The sequence below is a fragment of the Alexandromys fortis genome, unplaced genomic scaffold (genome assembly GCF_014885135.2).
Source record: "Alexandromys fortis isolate MF-2015 unplaced genomic scaffold, M_Fortis_MF-2015_v1.1 scaffold_57, whole genome shotgun sequence".
Classification (NCBI taxonomy): Eukaryota; Metazoa; Chordata; class Mammalia; order Rodentia; family Cricetidae; genus Alexandromys; species Alexandromys fortis.
In genome coordinates this window covers 1356488-1376476 of record NW_026067941.1, presented here as the reverse complement: position 1 = coordinate 1376476, position 19989 = coordinate 1356488, and the positions used below count along the sequence as shown (strand labels likewise).

The 19989-nt window shown below is 40.8% G+C and overlaps 1 protein-coding gene across 1 annotated transcript in view; it reads left to right on the top strand.

Moving 5' to 3' along the window:
- Chchd3 (coiled-coil-helix-coiled-coil-helix domain containing 3) overlaps window positions 1-19989 on the top strand; it is a 268002-nt gene that overhangs the window by 209963 nt on the left and 38050 nt on the right. Inside the window, exon 6 of the mRNA XM_050148075.1 lies at window positions 5241-5311. Coding sequence (XP_050004032.1) covers window positions 5241-5311 — 71 coding nt within the window. The remainder of the gene's footprint in view (window positions 1-5240; window positions 5312-19989) is intronic.

Genomic DNA, 19989 nt, shown 5'->3' with positions numbered 1-19989 from the left:
CTTACTGGGATTCCTCCTACAAAATGAACACTTGGTTTATCAACAAATATCAAGAGATTATATACATACCTCCTTTAGACATAAGAAATATAGATATTATTTATTTGAAACAGATTTTGACATTGTAAAATGATTGGGTAGAAATAGTTTGTGTAGGTTTGCTCTGCTGCAGAAGGACTTTTACATTAAAGGACAAACATGACATTAAAATACAGACAACCTGTAATTAGTAAGATGGTATCAATTGTCTTGAGACACAGACGCTAAGAGCAGGTGTTCTACTGTGCTTCTGTTTCCTGTTGACTTGGGGTATGAACAGTTGGTGCGGCTAGGCAGTGTGAGCGGCCACAACTCTTGGAGCAGTCTGGGCTTCAGCCAGTCATCTGCAGACAGTATCAGTATAAAAAGCTGTTCGGCACACCTTTGTAAAGATGACTGTCGTATTTAAAGATGAAAAATGGTATTTGCCATCATTTTTCAAGAATACTGACAATTTTTCACTGTTTCTTGTTCTAGCAACCCAAGAGTTTACAATGTTAGGAAATGTTCAGGGTAAAGTAATATATAAATAAGTAGAAACATAAAAAATTAACTTCTTCTCTATGATGATTTGAATGCAAATGGCCTCTGTAGGCTCATATATTTGAATGTTTGGGAAGGAAGAAGTGTGTCACTGAGGGCTGGTTTTGAAAGTGCATGGCATTTCCTGTTGTTCATTCCCTTCCTCCCTCCCATTTGTGAGTTAGATGTAATCTCTTCACTGTTCTAGCACCATGCCTGCCTGTACGCTCATGCTTCCCACTGTGACGGTCATGGACTCTACTACCATCTGGGACCATGAGCACCAAATTACTTTTATAGGTTTCTTTGGTCATGGTGTTTTGTCATGGGAATAGAAATGTAATTGAAGACAGCCCAACCCTGAGATTCAGGAGTTACAATTCCCCGTGCTCCATACTCCACAAGTGACAGTGAAGCACAGACCTTTTATCCTAGGGGCTCCTAGGCTAGTGGGAGAAGAGTTGGAGTTCCTTGCTTAAGTCCTCTAACTAGAGTTGATGTTGCCCCAGGGAGGACATCTGAACGGTCCATCCCATTTCTGTTTTCCTTTACCTACAAGCACTAGTCTACACATGCCCTAAGCAACGGGTAGCTCTTTTCAGCTTGACAAAAAAACATGTGGGAGCAGGAAGGAGATTCCCCACAATGCAATGCAGTCTGAGCATACTGGGTGCTAGTAACCTAAGAAGTAGGGAGCATTAGATTTCCTGATATAGGTCTGTCCCACTCTGGTTCTTAGGGGCCCTCCTTTCCCTCATCTTTTTCCTCCCATTCTCTGTCCCACAGTCACCCTTTAAAAAAATCTATTCTTTCCTGAGAACAGCTGCTCACTCTTTGAAGATTATTCTCTGAAAGTCTTTTTCTAATCTGTTACATGTTTTCTACTATTGAATTAAAAGAAAAGAAATACTTGAAACTTGTCAAACCATTCTGTGGTATAGATACGCAGTAATGTTATGTAAAACTACATGCATCAGCAGAATACACCTGTTATGGTTGCAGAGTAGACCTGGCAATGAATGCAGAAAGAGAAGGGCAGGTTGATTATGTGGGACTCTTGACCCATAACATGGACTCAGTCCAGTCACGAGGAACAAGCCCTACTATAAGGTATACAAACTATCTACCAGTGTCCTTCAGAAGTGCCAAGCCTAGAGTAGACAAGCAAACATCAAAGGACCTATCATGGGCTAGAGGAAACTCAGCTGTGACAGTGAACTGCTAATATGGATGGTCGAGGGTTACCCTCTAGACCAGAAAAATGAACACCCCTCTGCAAATGCTGGTACATAGAGTTTAGGGATTGGGAAGACAGCTTAGTTGGTAAAGTGTTGTCATGCAAGCATAGTTTGAACCCCCAGTATCTAATAAAAGGCCAAGCCCAGTGCTCTATAATTCCAGTACTGAGGCAGCAGAGACAGGCTGAAGCTCACTGCAGCCAGCCTTGCCGAATTGATGAACTCTGGCATCATTGAAAGACCCTGTCTGAAAAAGTGTGGCGGAGTTAGAGAAAACCCTCGCCATCAGTCTCTGGGCCGCTATAGGTACACAAACACACACACCAAGTCTAAGGTTTAGTCAATACCTGCCACTACAACCACTAGATACAGGGGTTGTGGGATTGTAAAGTTTCACTTACGCTCTTACGTGAAGCTGAGTGAAATGTGAGGACCTTTCTTTCTGTCCTTTATCTGACTCTAGTATTGCAGTTAAAAAAATGGAAAAGACACATTTGTTTAGTAAGTGTGTGCAGTGGCTTAATTTGTAAGAATATATTAAAATTCCACTCAGCCTGTACCCCTTCCTCGAACACACTTTTATTGTTAATTAGCCCCCTTGTGGGCAGAAGAAAGCAATGCAGGTTTTGTGTATTGTGGAATATAAGCAAGCTTACAGCATCTTCACATCTCATCTTAAAGAACAACAGGCCGTGGCCTCACACCTAGCGCTTCCTTTCTTTGTGGCCTCCTACTCTTTTCTTCCCTTCTTGCCACCAGCACAAAACTACTAATTGAAGATAATTTTGCATTTTTCCAAACCACATGAATTACATCCTACCGTGTGTGTGTACATGCTTAGCTCTTTTTCTCTGCTATATAGATTTCCACCGGAACACCTAGCTCTCATCCTTTCTCCCATTGCAAACATACTGAGGATTTGGGACTTTGAATGAATGGTGTGTATGTTTAGATGTCTTTCTGAGGTCGAAGTTAGATCTTCTGAACTCCAGGAATAACATCCACACACTTGGACTGTTGCCTTCCATTAGGATTGTTTCTCTTTGATGTTGGATTGAAATTTTCTTGAGGGTCTAATTTCCCTGGGTGAACATTTCATTGGGATAATAAGGATTAGTATTAACTGAATAAGTAAGTTTTTCTATTAATTAAATACTGTCTACATATCTCAGATATGCTTAAGTATTTATGTAGTGTTGCCTTCTTGGGACTGTTTATCATTAGAAAGATTTATGCAGTATGGGGAACTGGTCACTGAGGTGGAAGTATAGAGACAAACTAAAACTTTCAGCTTTCTCTTGAGAATTCTCTAGTGAGTTTGGAGGCGCCATAGGCACAGCTGCTCCGCATTTACCACTGTAGCAATTGTAACTGGAGTCGCTTTCCCTGCCTTTGGCATCACAGAGGGGAGGGTAGTTCACTGATTTGTAGAGGAGCAAAATTCTCACTTTGTACCTGGTAATCAACTCGGTAGAGGCCTTTACTGTTTTTGATCATTTGCCCAGAGTGGAATTACACACGTTAGGTCCCCACCATTATTTTATTCAGAATTGTTTTTACTATACAAACTCTTTGACAGCTCTCATCTATCTTGCTTGTCTGCTCAACAGCTTGTTAGATAACTAAGCAGTGCTAATTACCACATTTTACAAATACCACAGGTTACAAATACTAGAGAGCAACTGGAGAAGGTTGAACAACTGGCTCAAGGTCACAGGCTAGACCCCAAACCAGGACTTTGAGCCTAGTCCTATCCAGCTGTTAAAGTTTTAGCTTTTACTATAAAGGAACATATTAGCCAACATGTTACTGTGTTGCCAGTATCGTGACATAATGCCCACTTGACATTGAACAGTGTTCTGGGGTTTCTGGCGTTAGTCATTGGGAACTGCTTTTATTGCTCCTTTGTTAAAAATCTCCCAGGAAAAGCTTAAGCTAAGTAGTGCAGAGAAACAGGGAAATCTTGTAAGTGAAGCATATGGTGAGGTAAAGGCAACCTAAAGCTCAGTATCCGAGAAGACAAATGGCTTTTTGATCGCTTTAGACCTACTAATGAATTAACACCTCTCCACATATAGTGTGGCTGATCACTCAGATTGCACTTTTTAAGCTGCAGAGGCCGTGCACTTAGGATGCTGTCTTCATGTCAGAAATGCACTTTTGTGCTTGAAAATGATAAAAAATTACAATCGATCCTTACAACTGTTCTGTTCATCTTTATTGATCAGGTGCAAGAAAGATAAATCGTAGCCCAAATAAGATTATAGTAAATGTTAGCATCGTAGGGGACTGGAGGTTGATAGAGAGCCATTCATCATCTCAAATGGTGACCTGTCCATGGCTCCAGCCACCCCAGTCTGTTGTCTAATCACATACCTATTGATTTTATCTGCATCTCAGAAACCTGGATGTGACTGTCATTGGGCAACCCAGATTGTTAAATGCAAAGGGGTCACCGGTGTGAGGAGGCTTTCATTTTCATTTTCTTACCAACCAACAATGATGTATTAAAAAATAAACTACCCCAAGCTGTGGATGTGAAACCTGAGTGATTAGGGAGTGAAGGCGCACAATAGAGCCCTGTATTGTGTTGCATCCTTCTGCACTGCCCAGTGTTTTTCCTGCTATTTCATTGAGTCTGAAAGCTCATGGGTCATTTAGGCTGACCCCTCTACTGAGTCTGCTTTCAGATCAGCTAGCAGCTAGTCACAATGGGTAATTTTCTGTCCTGGTGTCCATGGAAAGGCATTGGTTTGCCACTGTAGCTTGGCCTATGTTCATGAGTTCATGTCACAGTGCAGCCTTTTTTATGCTGAAATTACTGTCTACGTTTTTGTTCAGATTAATGATTACAAGTATTCTGGTTCTGATAGTCATGTGAAAGAGAACAGACTATCTCTTTGTTGTATCTATCAAAGATTGTTTCCCCTCTCCAAATAGGGTCTGGAACTTGCTATGTAGACCAGGCTTGCCCAGAACTAACCTGCCTCTCTGCCTCTGCCTCCTGAGTACTGAGATTAAAGGCATATACTACTATGCTCCATAGTGAAAACAAAATATTATGCAAAGTAAATACTGCTTTTGCATCCCTGAGTATGCGTGATTTTTGTTCTTTGAGTTTAAGAATCATTTGATTCTGCAGCACTGTAAAACCAAGTAAGGTAGAGCTAAGGCATCCTTCAAAAATATGTTGGCAATGTTCTCAGGTGGATCAAATAATGACGAGTTAGTAGTATGACCATCTGTCATGTAATTTATATATCATTGTCAGTACTGCTATCTGAATGGTGGCCTTCCAACTATTTAAGTACTGTGTCATTTAAACCAGAAATCCCTATACTTCCAGAGTGGCTGCAACGAAGTTCCTTTATGTTTTGAAATTTTAAGTCTTCAGAGCAGTTTGTCTTCTTACATAGTGAAATGTTGTCGACTTTTCCACAGAGCTCAGAGTTCTACAAAGTCACCACTGAGGAGTATCAGAAAGCTGCTGAAGAGGTGGAAGCCAAGTTCAAGTAAGTTCTTCACCCTGTCCTAATCTGCCCTCCGAGATGAAAGTTCAGTTGTGTCGCTTTCTGCAGACCACTAGTACTCGGGCTGGGGGACACTCGGAAATGGTTTTGGGTGGTTGAGATGTAACCATGTTACCTGCTTTTCTGGAGCATTTGATGAAAGCTTGTTGATGTACAACCCAGTTTATGAACTAAATGGAAAATGAAAGAAATGGTAAGAGAATTTGAATTTGGAATGATAGATGACATAGAATGCCCTTAATTATGAAGTTTCTAGTAAATTGTTACTATATTTAGTGAAACCATGGAAAACATTCACTCTTATGTAGTAAAATGATGGGCAGGTCCAATTTGGATGTCCTCTTTTCTTGCATTTAAACTATTTTTATTTTCTCGCAAGTGCCTTGAACACATTTAAATCATAGACTTTACCTTGCCCTTGATTATGAAGGTGTTGTTAAATTGCTACATCTATTCATCCTTGTGATATCTAAATGAATATTGTGTAATTGATGGATCAAAGTGCCCATGACCCACAGCCTTATTCGTTCTCTTTGCTGCCAGTTATCACATTAGATAAGAAGATATTTTACTGAGTATATAAAGGATTCTATTATATATCCCCTATTAGTAGCACATGTACAAATTAGTGAAGAAAAAAAGGTGTTGTGACAGATTTAGCATAAGATTACACTGAGCTCTGACCTCCTTCCTTGTCCATGTTTATAAGCGTTTAATGAAATGATTAAACCTTAAGGTAGAATTATTAGTTTCTGCTTCGGTGCAGTTTATATGGTAATGAATATTTGTGTTACTTAAATGTTGATTAAAATAAGATTTTTTTAAAGGTGGTTTAACATGTGTTTAAATAGATGGAAACTTTCTATCTTCCTTAGCAAGAAAAAAAGTGGGGGGAGGGATAAAAGAGAAGTCCAACAGCGAATCACAGTTCAACCAGTCATTCAATACCTAATTTATTTTTTGAAGGCAGAGTTTTGTAAGTCCAGACTGGTCTCAAACTTGGTAAAACAGCCAGCCTTACATTCTTCATTCCTTTGTCTCCACCACGTAAGTGCTGGGGTGGTCGGTGTGCACCCCTGTGTCTAACTGCAAATCTTACTCTTGAAGATCAGAAGACTTTAGATAAAGGGCTAGGGACACACTTTTGCTCACTTGCCTGTTGTGAACAAGGCCCTGGGTTTTATCCCTGGTAACACATTAAGCCAGGTCAAATAGGATTCGTAAGATGCTGTGTCCAAAACAAAGAATTTAGGTAAGAAGTTGGGTGTTGAACCATTAGAAAGTAGTTCTGTGTGTGTCTGGAGATAATGACTCCGTGATTAAGAGCACTGACTGCTCTGCCAGAGGACCCGGATTCAATTCTCAGCACCTACATGGCTACCCACAACTGTCTAACTACAGTTCCAGGGTACCCGGCACTCTTAGACAGGCATACACACAGGTAAAACACCAATGCACATAAAATAATTTTTTTAAACATAGTACTGGACTTATGTATTTTTTAAATTGTTATTTATCTTCGGTCCTGATACAGTAACGTTCCAAAAATCTTTTGTCTTCATACTTTGAGAACCTTTCACTTGGGATCCTTGATGCTTTTTCAGCATAAAATAAACAGTATAAAAATAAGTAAATAAATTAGAAACTAATGCAAGCTAGAATGATCTATGGAGTCTTCATAAAGAGCATGGCATTTGTCTGTGACTTGAAAAAAGTATTGGGTAGGTGGATGAAGAAGATGTCCAGAAGGGAAATGTTCCTATTTTATTGGTGGGTGACAACTTTAGTGAAGATCAATGGCTTGACTCAGGTGATTAGCACAAGATAGAGCTGCAGAGGTCACAGGTCACCAGCTGCCAGGCTGAAGTTGGGTCTTCATTTAGTAAGAAGTCAGTGGGAAAGGTTTGAGCCTACGAGCACCCTGACTTCAATACTTTGTGGTGGACATGTAATAGTGGGTGTGAGGCTTGTCTGGACATATAAGAAAAAAGAATGAAAAGTACCAGGTAGGAGTTCTCAGCAGCTACAAGGAGATTGGTGCAAAACGGCTGTTGAGATTGGGTGTGAATTAATAATTGGCTAATGGATTAAATTCCAGGTCTGCAATGTACTGGAGGATGAAATCCAAACCCAGTATTTAGGGTTAGATTCTTCTGAGATCTTTTTTCATGGCCTGCAGATGGCCACTTTCTGCCTGTGTGCCCTTGCTTCGTGCCTATCTTTTAATCTTTTAAAAATATGTAAGGACACTAGACTAGAGTCCAACCTTATTTCTGCCTCTGTCTCTGCTTCCTAAGTGCATGCTAGGATTAAAGATGTGCCACCACAACCACCCCTTAAGTACCCCTTTAAAAGCTCTAAATGCAATCATGTTTTGATATAGTAAGCATTGGGGTTTTAGTATATAAGTTTGAATGTAAGGATGATACAGTTGAATCCATCATTCTTTGGATAGAAGAAACCAAAAAAAAAAAAAAAAAACCCAAGACTATGAGGTTAGTTGGTTAAGAAACTGTATGTTGATTTTTCTAGAAGGAAATGTGTGGTTTGAGGATGAGAAAAATCATTCCTGAAGTACCCACAACTGTGCCATCCTTCCATACATGCTCCTGGAAAATGAGAGTGAGAGAGCCCATAGGACACATGGGTGTTATGACTTCCACAAGAAAATGTGGACCTGGAAGGTAAACTCAGTTGTGAACAGAACCCCACAGCATCATTCTTTTACCATTCTGACATAGTATTTTTTATAAAATCCAACTGGGCTCTGGCCTAACTGATGAACATGTCTTTGCCCTTGCCACAGATAGGTCAGGGTTTGTATCAGGCCCCTTGAGAGCTAACCTCTAAATGCTTGGAACCTCTCTCATGGTAGAAATTATTGGTGGCAGACTCCTCAGTTCATGTAGTATCGGGGTGATAGGACACAAAAGACCGAGCCATGAGACCTCAGTAAGCCTGTGCACGGAAGCATGGCTATACTCCCCTAGTTCACAGAATTGTGGGTCAGTGGTTGATGTTACTGGCCAGGTAACTGGCCCCTGGGAGCAGTATCAGCTCTGTGTTTGGATCTCTCCTGACTGCCTCTGTATCCCTCCTTTGGCTAATTCTTTTGTTATCATTTTCGAGCAATGAGTTATAGCTGACCTTGGCTTAAATCAGTTCTCTGAGACGTTTTAGTGAATTCTTGAGCCTTCCCATCCTTGGTGTTTGGTCAGCAGTGAGGGTCGTCAGGGCAGTGTCCTTCAGATCCTACCATTTTCTCAGCTCTGATGCCAGCAAGTGTGCAGGCTTCACTCACACTTTGTGAGGAAGCTTCAGGATTGATATTTTAGAGAGAGACTCTCACTGCGTCTGTGTTGTTGTTTCCTGCCTGCTGCCTGCTAGACCAAGCATCCCAGAGCGTCCTATTTTGGTTTGCATTGTGACTGTAAGAAAGACAGCTTATCTTCAAAGGATAAAAATTGCTTAGAAGAGTCCCGTGTCTCCTTAAAAGATTGACCATCTTAAAACATAATGACCCTCCATCTGTTCCAAAGCAGTGTACTATATTTTAGTACATAACAGCCATCTTGTCTGGTCCAGTTATTCTGGCTGCCTCCTGTCTATACACCTATATAGCACCTGTGAGGTGTGAGGTTCTCTTTGAAGCTGTCTGACCATCTTGAACCTGAACTCAGCATTCACTTAAGCAACAAATACAGAAAGGACCTTTAGTCCTTTAGTTAATGCTATTGGATGGAAGAAGATTAATTTAGATGCACCTTGGTTGGCTGCAGGAGAGGGATACTTTCTAAATTGCCATTTTAGGAGCAATTTTTGTTCCTAAAATGGGACTCCCACGAAGTCACCAAAACAGGAAAGAAAGCAAAAATCATTTGAGGTGGCACATGGCTAATAACCGTGATGTCAGCACCTCCTGCCGAGACATTCCAGGGCTAGTTAAAGTACTAGCTCCAGCTTCAGGCTGGCGGGATAGAGTGTGAGCATGGTAGCATTAGTGTGTTGTTTTTCTAGCTCATCTACACGGCACCCACTCCTAGAAACTCGGATGTGACCCTCCCCTGTTGGCTGTGAGGAGGGCAGGAGGCCTAACTTGAGCGGGACCTGCCTTGTATTGCAAAAGAAAAGGGAAGATCAGCTTTTCAAATGAAGCTCCTTTCTAAAGTCCAGAACTCTGCTGCAGTAAGAGCTACTTCCCCAGTAAATTCTAAGCATTATCAACACTATTCTGGTGAGAATTACAGAACTCAAAGACAGTTAAGTTCATACCATTTCATTTTTACTTCAGGTAGTTTTTTTTCCATTAATAGCTTTAAGTTTTTAGCTGAGAAACAAACCAACAAGTAAAGGCACTTGCTGCCAACCCTCACAATTTGAATTCAATTCCTAGAATTCTTATGGTGGAAGAAGAGAACTTAGTCCTTCACATTTATTGTAGTGGGCAGTTGCTTACTGCCTGCAATGTGGAGCAATTAGGATGCTAGCTTGTGGCCATCTGGTGTTAGCATCCTGCTACTAAATATGGCTGAAAATTGTGTTCTGAATTTAGCCTTTTCTTCTTCATAGTTAATTAAAATACTACATTTATGAATGTTACATCGCTCACGCGGTAGAGTATCTACTTGCCTAGTATCCCTAAAGCCATGGGTTCAGTTCTTAGTGCTGCAAAGAACAAAAAAGATTGTTATGCATAGAACTTAGGGCAAATCTAACACAAAATAAGTGTTCAATAAATGTTAGATCTTACTATTATATTTAAATTCTAAAACTATGTGCCAAAGAAATACACTGTAATTGGTCATTTTTGTCCCACCCACCAGTTCCCAAATAACCATTCAGAGGCTTAATTTTAATTATAAATCTTTACCTGGTGGCTGAGTCTTATTACGAGCTAGCTTTTGCATTTAAATTAACCTATTTCTATTAATCTGTGTGTCATCATGTGGCCCTTGGCTTACCAGTGGTGCTCAGGAATATTATAGCTCCTTGGGCAGCTGCTGGTGTCTCTCAGACTTCACTTTTTTTCTCCTGTGTCTCTATTTGGATTTCCCACCTGGCTCTAAACTGCCTTGCCATAGGCCAAAGTAGCTTTATTTATCAACTAATGAGAGCAATCCATATTCATAGTATACAGAAAGACATCCCGCAAAGTATAGATCGTAATAGGGTACCCTAACAGAGCAACAGAAATAAGGACCCAAGGGAGTCAGTAGTGTAACAGGATTCCAGGCACACACATGACAGTATAGCTTTCAGAGATGTGTCTCGGCGAAGCAGTGAGTGCTGCAGGACCGTGTCAGACCCAGCCCTCCCTGGTTGATTGGTGCTCGTATATCAGCATATAGAACACAGAATGCCTCCGTGTTTTTGCACACAGGCTGTTCTTAAAGCAAAGATCAAGCAAGTGTAAAGCACATACCAAAGAAAGAAACTATTCAACAATAAAGACAATGCAAAGCCGTGCTCAGCACTTTAGAACTGGCCAATACTTCCTTCCCAGGCTGTCCTTTAAATAGGTAGTGACTGGTTTCTACCTTCCATGGGGTCTTGGAAAATAATTTTGGAAAGGCTTCATTGGAGGTTGAGCTTCCTAACTTGGCTTCATTTTCTTTCAATGTAAAGGATTGTATGAGATCACACATGAATACAGGTAATAGTAGCCTGTTGTGTGCCAGATTGCAGGAGGAGCTTCCCTTTTATCTTTGAGGGAAGCCATGGTCCTGACTTAGAAGTCTAGGCTCCTGGGAAGAACCTTGAGCTAGTCTCATAAAGGATTAAAAATTAGCTAGCCTGGAAGAATAAAGCTGAGGTGGTTTTAGAGTATCTGTGGAATCTATGTAAAACGTGTCTATGTAAAATGGGCTGTGTGAGTTTCACTGCCTCCTGAAAGAGTTTCTTCCATGTCAAACTCTTTAACTTTAAAATGTCCTTGGGGTTCGGGGATCCACTTTGACAACACTGTTCAGTTTCTTCTGGAGTGTGGGCAAGGCCTTGTGGGGCTGGTATTATCAGCGAGTGTTTCTCCTGTTTGCTATCATTACAGTGTGGATCGTAGGCAGTTGTAAGCAACAGTGCTTAAAAGATCCTGCTTAATTGGCTGTACAATAATTAAATAAGATTTTGACTGGCAAATTTATAATTCTGTTAGATACCTTAGTCAGTGTGCCCAAATGCCAATGTGGCTTCAATTTGGAAATATTAGATTAATAGGACTAATTGTACTGCAGGTACGGAGTTTGCTCTGATTAATAGTCTTAAATCTCTCTTAGAAATTTAGTCAGGTAAATTTGTTACTTGCTTTTCCACCTACACTTTTAATTAAAAGTGATTTCAGAACTTTGAGCTGCTCAGTAGTGTCTTGCTGCTTGTCCTAGGTGCTCTGAGATTGAGCTCTGGGAGCTTTTCAGGACTCCTGTGCTTTATTGAATCACTTGTCATCAAAAGGACTAACATTATATGCCATTGCTGTGTATTTGTGTCTGCTGCTGACAGGTTTCCTGCACACTTGTCCTTCATACTTACTGATGGCTACTTAAAACCTACGTTAGTGCTGTGTGAATGGACCTAACCTGCCAAGTGTACATGAACAATCTTTTATCTATGATTCCCATTGATCATTTCGAAATGATCAAATGGTTTATCTCAGTCAGACACTAATTCACATTGATCAGATTCGAAATGAGCCAGTTGACTTAGTTTCTGCTGAACACAGATTGTATTAAAATGCCATTATATGGGCATGCTGCCTACTCTAATGCAGGAGTGATGTTATAGCAGTTACATCATAGCTAGAGTTACTATGTTATAAAGATGCCTCCCTCACAATGCAAGTTTACAGAAGAAGAGAGAGTGCATATTCCAGAAAAAAATGGGGCTTTAGAAAAGAATTTGGGCTTTTACTTATTAATTAAATTTTGCATTTGTATCCTCCCCCATTTTTTATTTTAATTTGCAGGACTGTGATCAGGTAATAGAGCAGCTGCAGTGGTGACATTTAATTCCCGATGGCCCTCATAGCCAAGTGACATCTTGATTATTCAGTGAGAGAAACTGAAGAGGCAAAATTCTAGACAAAGCAAATATGCCTGTGCCCTCTGCACATCCCCTTTTGGTTATAATTGCCTGTTTAGAAGTTCAGGGTTATCTGTTGGTTTTTGTTTTTTAAACATTAGCTCACCTGTGTTGGCCTCTGCAGTATTTCTTGTGCCCTATGGAATGTAAGGAGAATTTCAATTCTTTTACAGATTGTGCTTAAGAGTGGACTTTGGAGCTAGAGAGATAGCTCAGCCATTAGTGTGTGATGAATGCTCTTGCAGGGCACCTAAGTTTAGCCCCCAGCACCGATATCAGGTGGCTCAAAAAGGTAACTCCAATTCCAAGAACTCCACTGCCCTCTTAGGCCTCTAGGAGCACTTGAACCTGAGTGTGTGTGGTGCATATAAACTCAGGTGAGCAGGCACACACATACACATAAAAAAAAATCTTTCCTGAAAAGAATATACTTTTATCTGCTGCTCAGAGCAAAGGCACATTTGGCTGAATGTAGACTTGGCTATTTAACACACCGAGTCCCAGCAAATAACTGTGCCTTTGACATCTTAGTGCCCCTCAGTGAATGCAAACTGTCACCGTCACCCTTTTAGGGCCTGAAGCTGAGAGGTTTAAAATGAAGAAAAGGAAATTGTTGCTGTTCTCTATGGGGAAAGATGATTTTAATTTGTTTCTTTCACATCAATATGGCAGTGGCTGCTTTCAAGTCTGTTATTGATGATGTCATCAGGAATCTGAAGTGCAGGCCTAGCTCTCAAGCTGTACTTCAGGCTGCTTATTTCCTGAGCCTCCAACTAGTTAGAAGGAAAGAAAGCTTTCAAATACACCAATGTGTGACGCTTTTATGTATGTGTGTGTATGTATGTATGTATGTATATGTATATATATAAATAAAATAAGCATTTGGAGTTGATTATGTTTGGTATCAAGGAGTGACCTTTGGTATTTTATGCTCTGCAAACCCATAAATGGAGCCCTACTATGAGGTCTGTGGTTAGAAGTTTAGAGGTTATTGTTTTGTTTTGTTTTTGTTTTTCGAGACAAGGTTTCTCTGTGTAACAGCTCTAACTGTCCTGGAACTAGCTCTTGTAGACCCTGCTGGCCTTGAACTCACAGAGATCCGCCTGCCTCTGCCTCCCAAGTGCTGGGATTAAAGGTGAACGCCACCACCGCCCAACCTGTTTTCAGTTTCTTGAACTGTATCTCATTGCTTAATCCACACACTGATGTGGGATTCCCCTCTGTATGCTGTGAATACCTTTGAGCCTATAGCAGAGCAGGGCAGAACAGAGCTAGGCAAGGGGCGAGGCTAAACTGAATGCTGAGAGAAAAGAGGGCAGAGTCAGGGAGAAGCCATGGAGCTACTGCTGGAGACAAAGATGGCGGAACCTTGCTGGTAGGCCACGAGCCTCGTGGCAAAATATAAAATAATGGAAATGGGTTAAATTAAGTTGTAAAAGCTAGCCAATAAGAAGTTAGAGCTAATAGGCCAAACAGTGATTTAACTAATACAGTTTCTGTGTTCTTATTTCAGGAGTCTGGGCAATGAACTAGTGGTCTCCTGCTACCACACACTATTTTTTAAGATAATAGAAGCAAATGCTTAGGTTGTCTCGACACTTTAGATTCAAATTTCCACTTTTGCTTCCCCCCACACACAAACAACACAACTTTCTACCTGTCTCATTGTGTCTTGCAGAAAGAGGCGGGGACAGGGCTGTAAACTAGGGAAGCGGTGTTATCTACTCCCATAAAAGACAACACAAACTGGAGCCATCTTCTGGACGAGGTGCGTCGTCAAGGCCACTGTGGAAATGCTACTCTCCCCTTGGCTTGGGGGGGAAGAAGGCACAAGTGGTGCTAAAAATCACTGACAGTGCAGCCAAGTTAGCTGTGGCCCAGAGCCCCTGCCACTTGGCAGTTGTGTTTGCTGGTATTCCTTGGGGGTCTCCTCTTGCCATGTGCTGCGTAGAGTGACCACAGGAGCCAAGCTGCTGTGCTTAGGTCTGTGGCCCTAAGTTGGTGATCTCATGATACTTTCCCTTGTCAAAGTAACAGATTGTTCTGTTTTCCCTTACAGGAACATTAGCATTGAACTTTCTTCCTTAATCAATACAATCCATTAAGAATCTAGCGTTCCTTACATGTTATATAAAATATTAATTGTAGCCTTTTAGTTAGATAAATGAAGATTCTGCCAAAGCAATAGCATGTTTCTTCCCAAGAATCATTATATGTTAAGGGAGAACTTGGTGAATTTGAAGGAATTTGTTTATTGATCTTTGCTTATTTGTGTAATTAACTACATAACTCATAGTTTTCAAAAGTAATTTCTAAGTTTTTCCTTTTGATACTAGCTAGAGTTCGTTTACTTTGTAAAGGCACCAGGTAAAAATAATTTCTTTAATTTTTCTTTTGATCTTTCAAAGATAAGGAAACATAATTTTGCTTTCTGAGTGCCATTCAGAGAGCACTGAGCTTGCAGGAGGGCCAATTATCGTTAATTATTGTCTGACTGACCTGCCACAGTATAAAATGTCCAGGCACACTTCTGGAAAGCAGATTTCAAATTCTGCCACTATGTCAGATTTGCAAAGTTAACCATCTTAAAAAGTTTTCATGACTAAAAAATGTATCAAAGAAGTTGTCTGCCCATAAAATTGGGATGACTTTTGAGATATCTAGAATGCTGTGCAGGTAGCTTTATTAGGAGGTTTGTCTGTGCCTTATCACTGCGGAGTTCCATAAATACTTACATTTCTTCTCTGCTTTTAAGCAAGTTAGTTTTAGGTGTAAGAGCTGCCCGCTTGCTATGCATGAGCAAAAACGATGTACGAAAAGTGAAACCCAAACTTTCTGGATGATGGTTACCTAAGCAGATATTCTTACCCATTTGAATTTGTGAAAAACCAAACCTGCCCTCCTGGATTCCAACTACCAAGGATTTCTGGCTCTTGATTTTTCATAGCAAGTAAGCAAAATATAGAAATTGATAAACTAGATCCAAATTTCAGAGTTGTGCTTGTCTTAAGAGAATTTCTTTAAATGGACAAAAGATTTGATCAGACACTTCAAAGAAAGATATGAGAAAGGCCACTTAGCACATGAAAAGGACTTGGCCATCATGAGTTGCTAGGGAAATGCAAATGAAAATTATCTGAATGTGGAAATCAAGGGCTGACAGTACTGCATTGACCACTATGGTAGCGAAATGAGTTTTTAGCTCTTTGCTGGTGGGGGTGTGAAATGGCACTGCCCTTGAAAAATTTTGGAAGTTCCTTATCAGTTTAAACTTTTCACTTAGTCCATAATCCAGTTCCTGGAGGAGTAAACTCATTAGTCTACAAAAAGTCCTTGCAGGCCAGTAATCGAACGCTGGAACATCAGTGTCAGCAGAGGAAGAATGGGCAGCAGAAGGTGGTGTGCTAGACCCTGTAGAAGGTCGTGGAATGGGACTGTTGATTCACGCGCTAACAGGGTGAATCTCCGAAACAGTTATGTGCTGCTGTGTATGGTTCCATTTATACCAAGTTAAAAAATAGAATTAGACTGGTAGAAATATGAAATGGTTAGTGAGAAGACTTTATTAGAAAAGGACACACACAAATAGACTCTCTGAGGGGTCATAAATGGTCTCACTTACTCCCAGAGTGTTGGTATGTAGTAGTTAAACCTTGGTTCTTCTACCAGTATTCATGTTTGTATTAAGATTCAAGTGTCTTACCTCAGATCAAGAGACATGCACTAGAGTATGGTCATCTTCTAGGGCCATACCCTTAAACCATCTCTAGCAAGGTTTTCTGCACTTTAATCACTTGTAAGTTTCTGTTGCCTGCCATGTATTGTATGCAAGCATTTAATGGTCATAGAAATAACAAATGTAGAGAGCAGTTTGATACTATGTCCATTTAGCAAAATAATAATAGTAGATTCAATTTTAAGACCTGTGCTAAGAACCCCTTGGTTCTTAGCCAAATTTACAGCATGAGTTTATTCCTGTGGCTCATGCCTTATATCCAATCAGAAAGTGATTGGTTATCCCACTAACATTCATGTCACTATTAAGCCCATGGGCATATCTGATCATTTTTGTAGTCCGCAGGGCACACAGGTGGATAAAGAAGATTGTTGATGACTTTGTTCCCCACAGCAATCACAGTTCCTTCTGGCACTATGAAAACTAGCCAGCAAGGAGGAAGCTTCCTGGTTGGTACCTTGTTCTGTGACCTCAGTGCATGGTATCTTCAGCAATACAGTCTTACCATCAAGTCTGATGGGCAGCCAAGAGCAATGGCAACTGGCTGTATTAGTTTAGGGAGTCTCTTAGACACTGGCCAACTCAAGGGGAGATAACCCATACTAGACACGAGACTTTTTATTTGGCAAGCTGTTTATGGGAACAGCATTACCCCTTTGTGTAGGGCTTTTTCAGACATTTTAGTATTAGTCATCCTTCCCTATTCCTCTACACACCTAACCCTCCCTCCCCATTATTCCCTTTTCCCACTGCATAACATTTGTGGTCCACTGTTCTCTCTTCTTTAAGATCTTCCTTCCCTACCCCCACCAACAGTCCCTTTTTAATTTTCTGGATTCTAGAGATGCTCCAAGTTAAAACACATAAATCTAAAGAATCAACATGTGATGCTTATTTCCCTGGGTCTGAGTTACCTCACTCAATATGATGTTTTCCATTTTACCTCTTTATCTGCAAATTTCATTTTTCTTTACAGCTGTCTAAAGTTCTATTGTGTAAATGCATCCCTTTCTCAATATCTATTCATCAGGAGCTATAGACATCTAGGCTCTTTCCTTGTTCTTGCTATTGAATAGAGAAGCTATACACATGGGGTGAGCTTGTGTCTCTGTAGGAAATAAAGCCTTTTGGGTATATACCCAGGAGTGGGATAGTTGGGTTGTATGGCAGATCTATTTCTCTGTTTTTGAGGAACCTGATTTCTACAGTGGTTGTACCAGTTTTCACTTCCATCAGCAGTACATGATGGTTGCCTATTTTCCACATCCTCATTGTCATTTGTTGTCTTTATCTTAGCCATTCTGATTGGGGTAAGATGAAATCTAAAAGTCGTTTTTGTTTGCATTTCCCTGGAGACTAAGGATAGTGAGTGCCTTTTAAAATATTTCCTCAGTATTTGTATTTTCTCTTCTAAGAACTAGCTCGGTTTCATAGCCCACTTTTAAACTGGCTTGTTTTCTTGATGCTTTGTTCTTCAGTTCTTTGTGTGTCCTAGACACTAGTCTTCTACGAGATGTAAAACTGGTGGGGACTTTTCCCTGTTTTGTAGACTGCCTTGTCAGTCAGAGGTTTCCTTCACGTGCAGTAGCTTTATAATTCATGAGTTGTTGATTGTTGCTTTGTTTCCTGAGAAACAGAGTTCTGTTCAGAAGGTCCTTTCCAGAACCTATATCCTGAAGTGTATGTCCTACTTTTTCTTTTAGAAGTTTCAGATGTTTGATCACTTGGAATTGATTTGTGTGCAGAGAGGGTGGTGGGTTTGGGGGAGGAGAGAGATAATCTTTCATTCTTCTACATGTAGATATCCAATTTTCCCTTTGTTAAAGATTCTGTCTTTTCTCTGATATGTATTTTTGGCATCTGTCAAGTACGATGTAGTTGTGTGTACAAATATCTGGGTCCTCAGCTCCTCTTGATTGATGTGTGTGCTTTGTACCAGCACAACATTGTTCCTACAATGTAACTCGATATCAGGGATGATAATTCTCTCACCAATTATGTTGTTCAGAATTATTTGAGGTGTCTGGGGTCTTTCATACTTGTATGGATTTTGTTTTTCCCCCCAATTTCTGTGAAGAATTACATTGTAATTTTGGTGAGAATTACCTTGAATCTTTAGATTGCTACTGGAAATAAGATGGACATTTCTGTGATATTAATCCTACCAATCCATGTGTATGGGAGGTCTTTCTCTTTTCTGGTGTCTTTGTTCTTTTCTTCAGTGTTTTAGTTTTTGTTGTGTAGGTCTTTCACTTCCTTGTTTAGGTGTGTTCAGAGGCATGCTTTTGATTTTTTTTTTTTTGAGGGGGGAGTTGTTCTAAAGAGGACTGTTTCCCTAGTTTCTCTCCCTGCCTTTGGTCTCTAGGAAGGCTACTGATGTTGATCTTGTCATCTGCCATGTTGCTCTAAGTGTCATCAGCTCTAGGAGTTCCTTGGAGTCCTTGGGTACCTCAGGTGTGGAACCATGTCACCTGCAAATAGGGGCACCAAATTCTTCCTCTTACTAAGGGGTTTTGAAAGTAGTATTTATAAATAAAACATTCATATTGTGAGTAGCACTGATGCGTTTTAATATAATGATTTCAGGCAGCAGTTTGTTCATTTTCCTTATTGAATTCTGGCAGAATGCTTGAAAACTTGTAAAAGCTTGCATCTTGGCCCTTTGCTACATGTTGACAAAAAAGCACACATGCTCCCGTGTTAAAGTACCGCCAAGCATCCCCTGCCATCCCCAACTTGCTCACATGGCTGCCTTAAGTTACTTTATGTGCGTTTTCTTCATTGGCCTTGCCGTTAGAACGACCCCCTCATTCCGTGTGCGAGCCCTGATGCTGGTAAGCAGCCGCCTGCCCTGGAGCCTGATGGATGTGCGCATTAAGATGGGTTCTTGCTCTTGGCTCTGATTCACAAGTCACCTCAGCTAATGTTTCTGGATGAATTCTGCGTGGTATTACATTTGGCTTTATTCTCTTTTCAGACACTGAACCTCCTTTTTTACTATGTTCAGTGTGCTTTGCGGGGATCTTAAAAGCACAAAGAAGTCAGCTATTTGCTAATTACAGTATTTACACCAGAAAGACTGGGGGCTGCTATTGTGAGTTTGGAATTTTTTGCTCATTTTTTTCTCCTGTGTTTCTGTCACTGTACAAATACTTGTTTGTGAGGTGGATCTTTGCATGGAGACTCAGAAGACCACCAGCCTGCCACTAGCATGGATCTCAGCAAAGCTGCTGGGTGAGAGATGCATGCAGCAAGGCTTATGAGTGGGATTTTGAAGTTAGCCTACACCTGTTCTCTGCTTTCAGGATGAAAAATGAATTGCCAATTACTGTCGACATGTTCAGACACAGCGCTTCATATGGTAGAAGCCTGCTCAGCCTGCATTCTGCTGGGCCCCCAACTAGGAAGCCATCAGGTCTGGAAAAGGAGTGTGTTGGCAAGGAGGAGAAGGGGAAAAGAGATCGCTCTCTGATCTCATCCCATTTTCCTTGCTTGTGCAAGCTGTGGACGAGAGGTCAGTGCCTCTCACCTTTGTTTCCCCAGCAGAGCTCTTGAGCAAGATGAAACGATCAAAGCCGGGTGCCAGCGCATAGTCACAGTCTCATTACTCTGCAAGCTGCACGCCCAGATGCTGCTGTTCTCTGCATTAGGCCTTGCTGATTCACATTCATAACAGCTCCATTACAGCTCACTTGGTGCTGCTCATCACTCACAGTTCTCTTTGTAGGGAGGGTGTTTCTCCAGTACAAAAGATGCTCAAGTAAAGGGGAATTTGACATAGTGGGTGCGCAGTATATTCCTTAGGCATCCTCGTTAGTTGTTAAAAATGTTCTGTTGCTACTTAAATAGT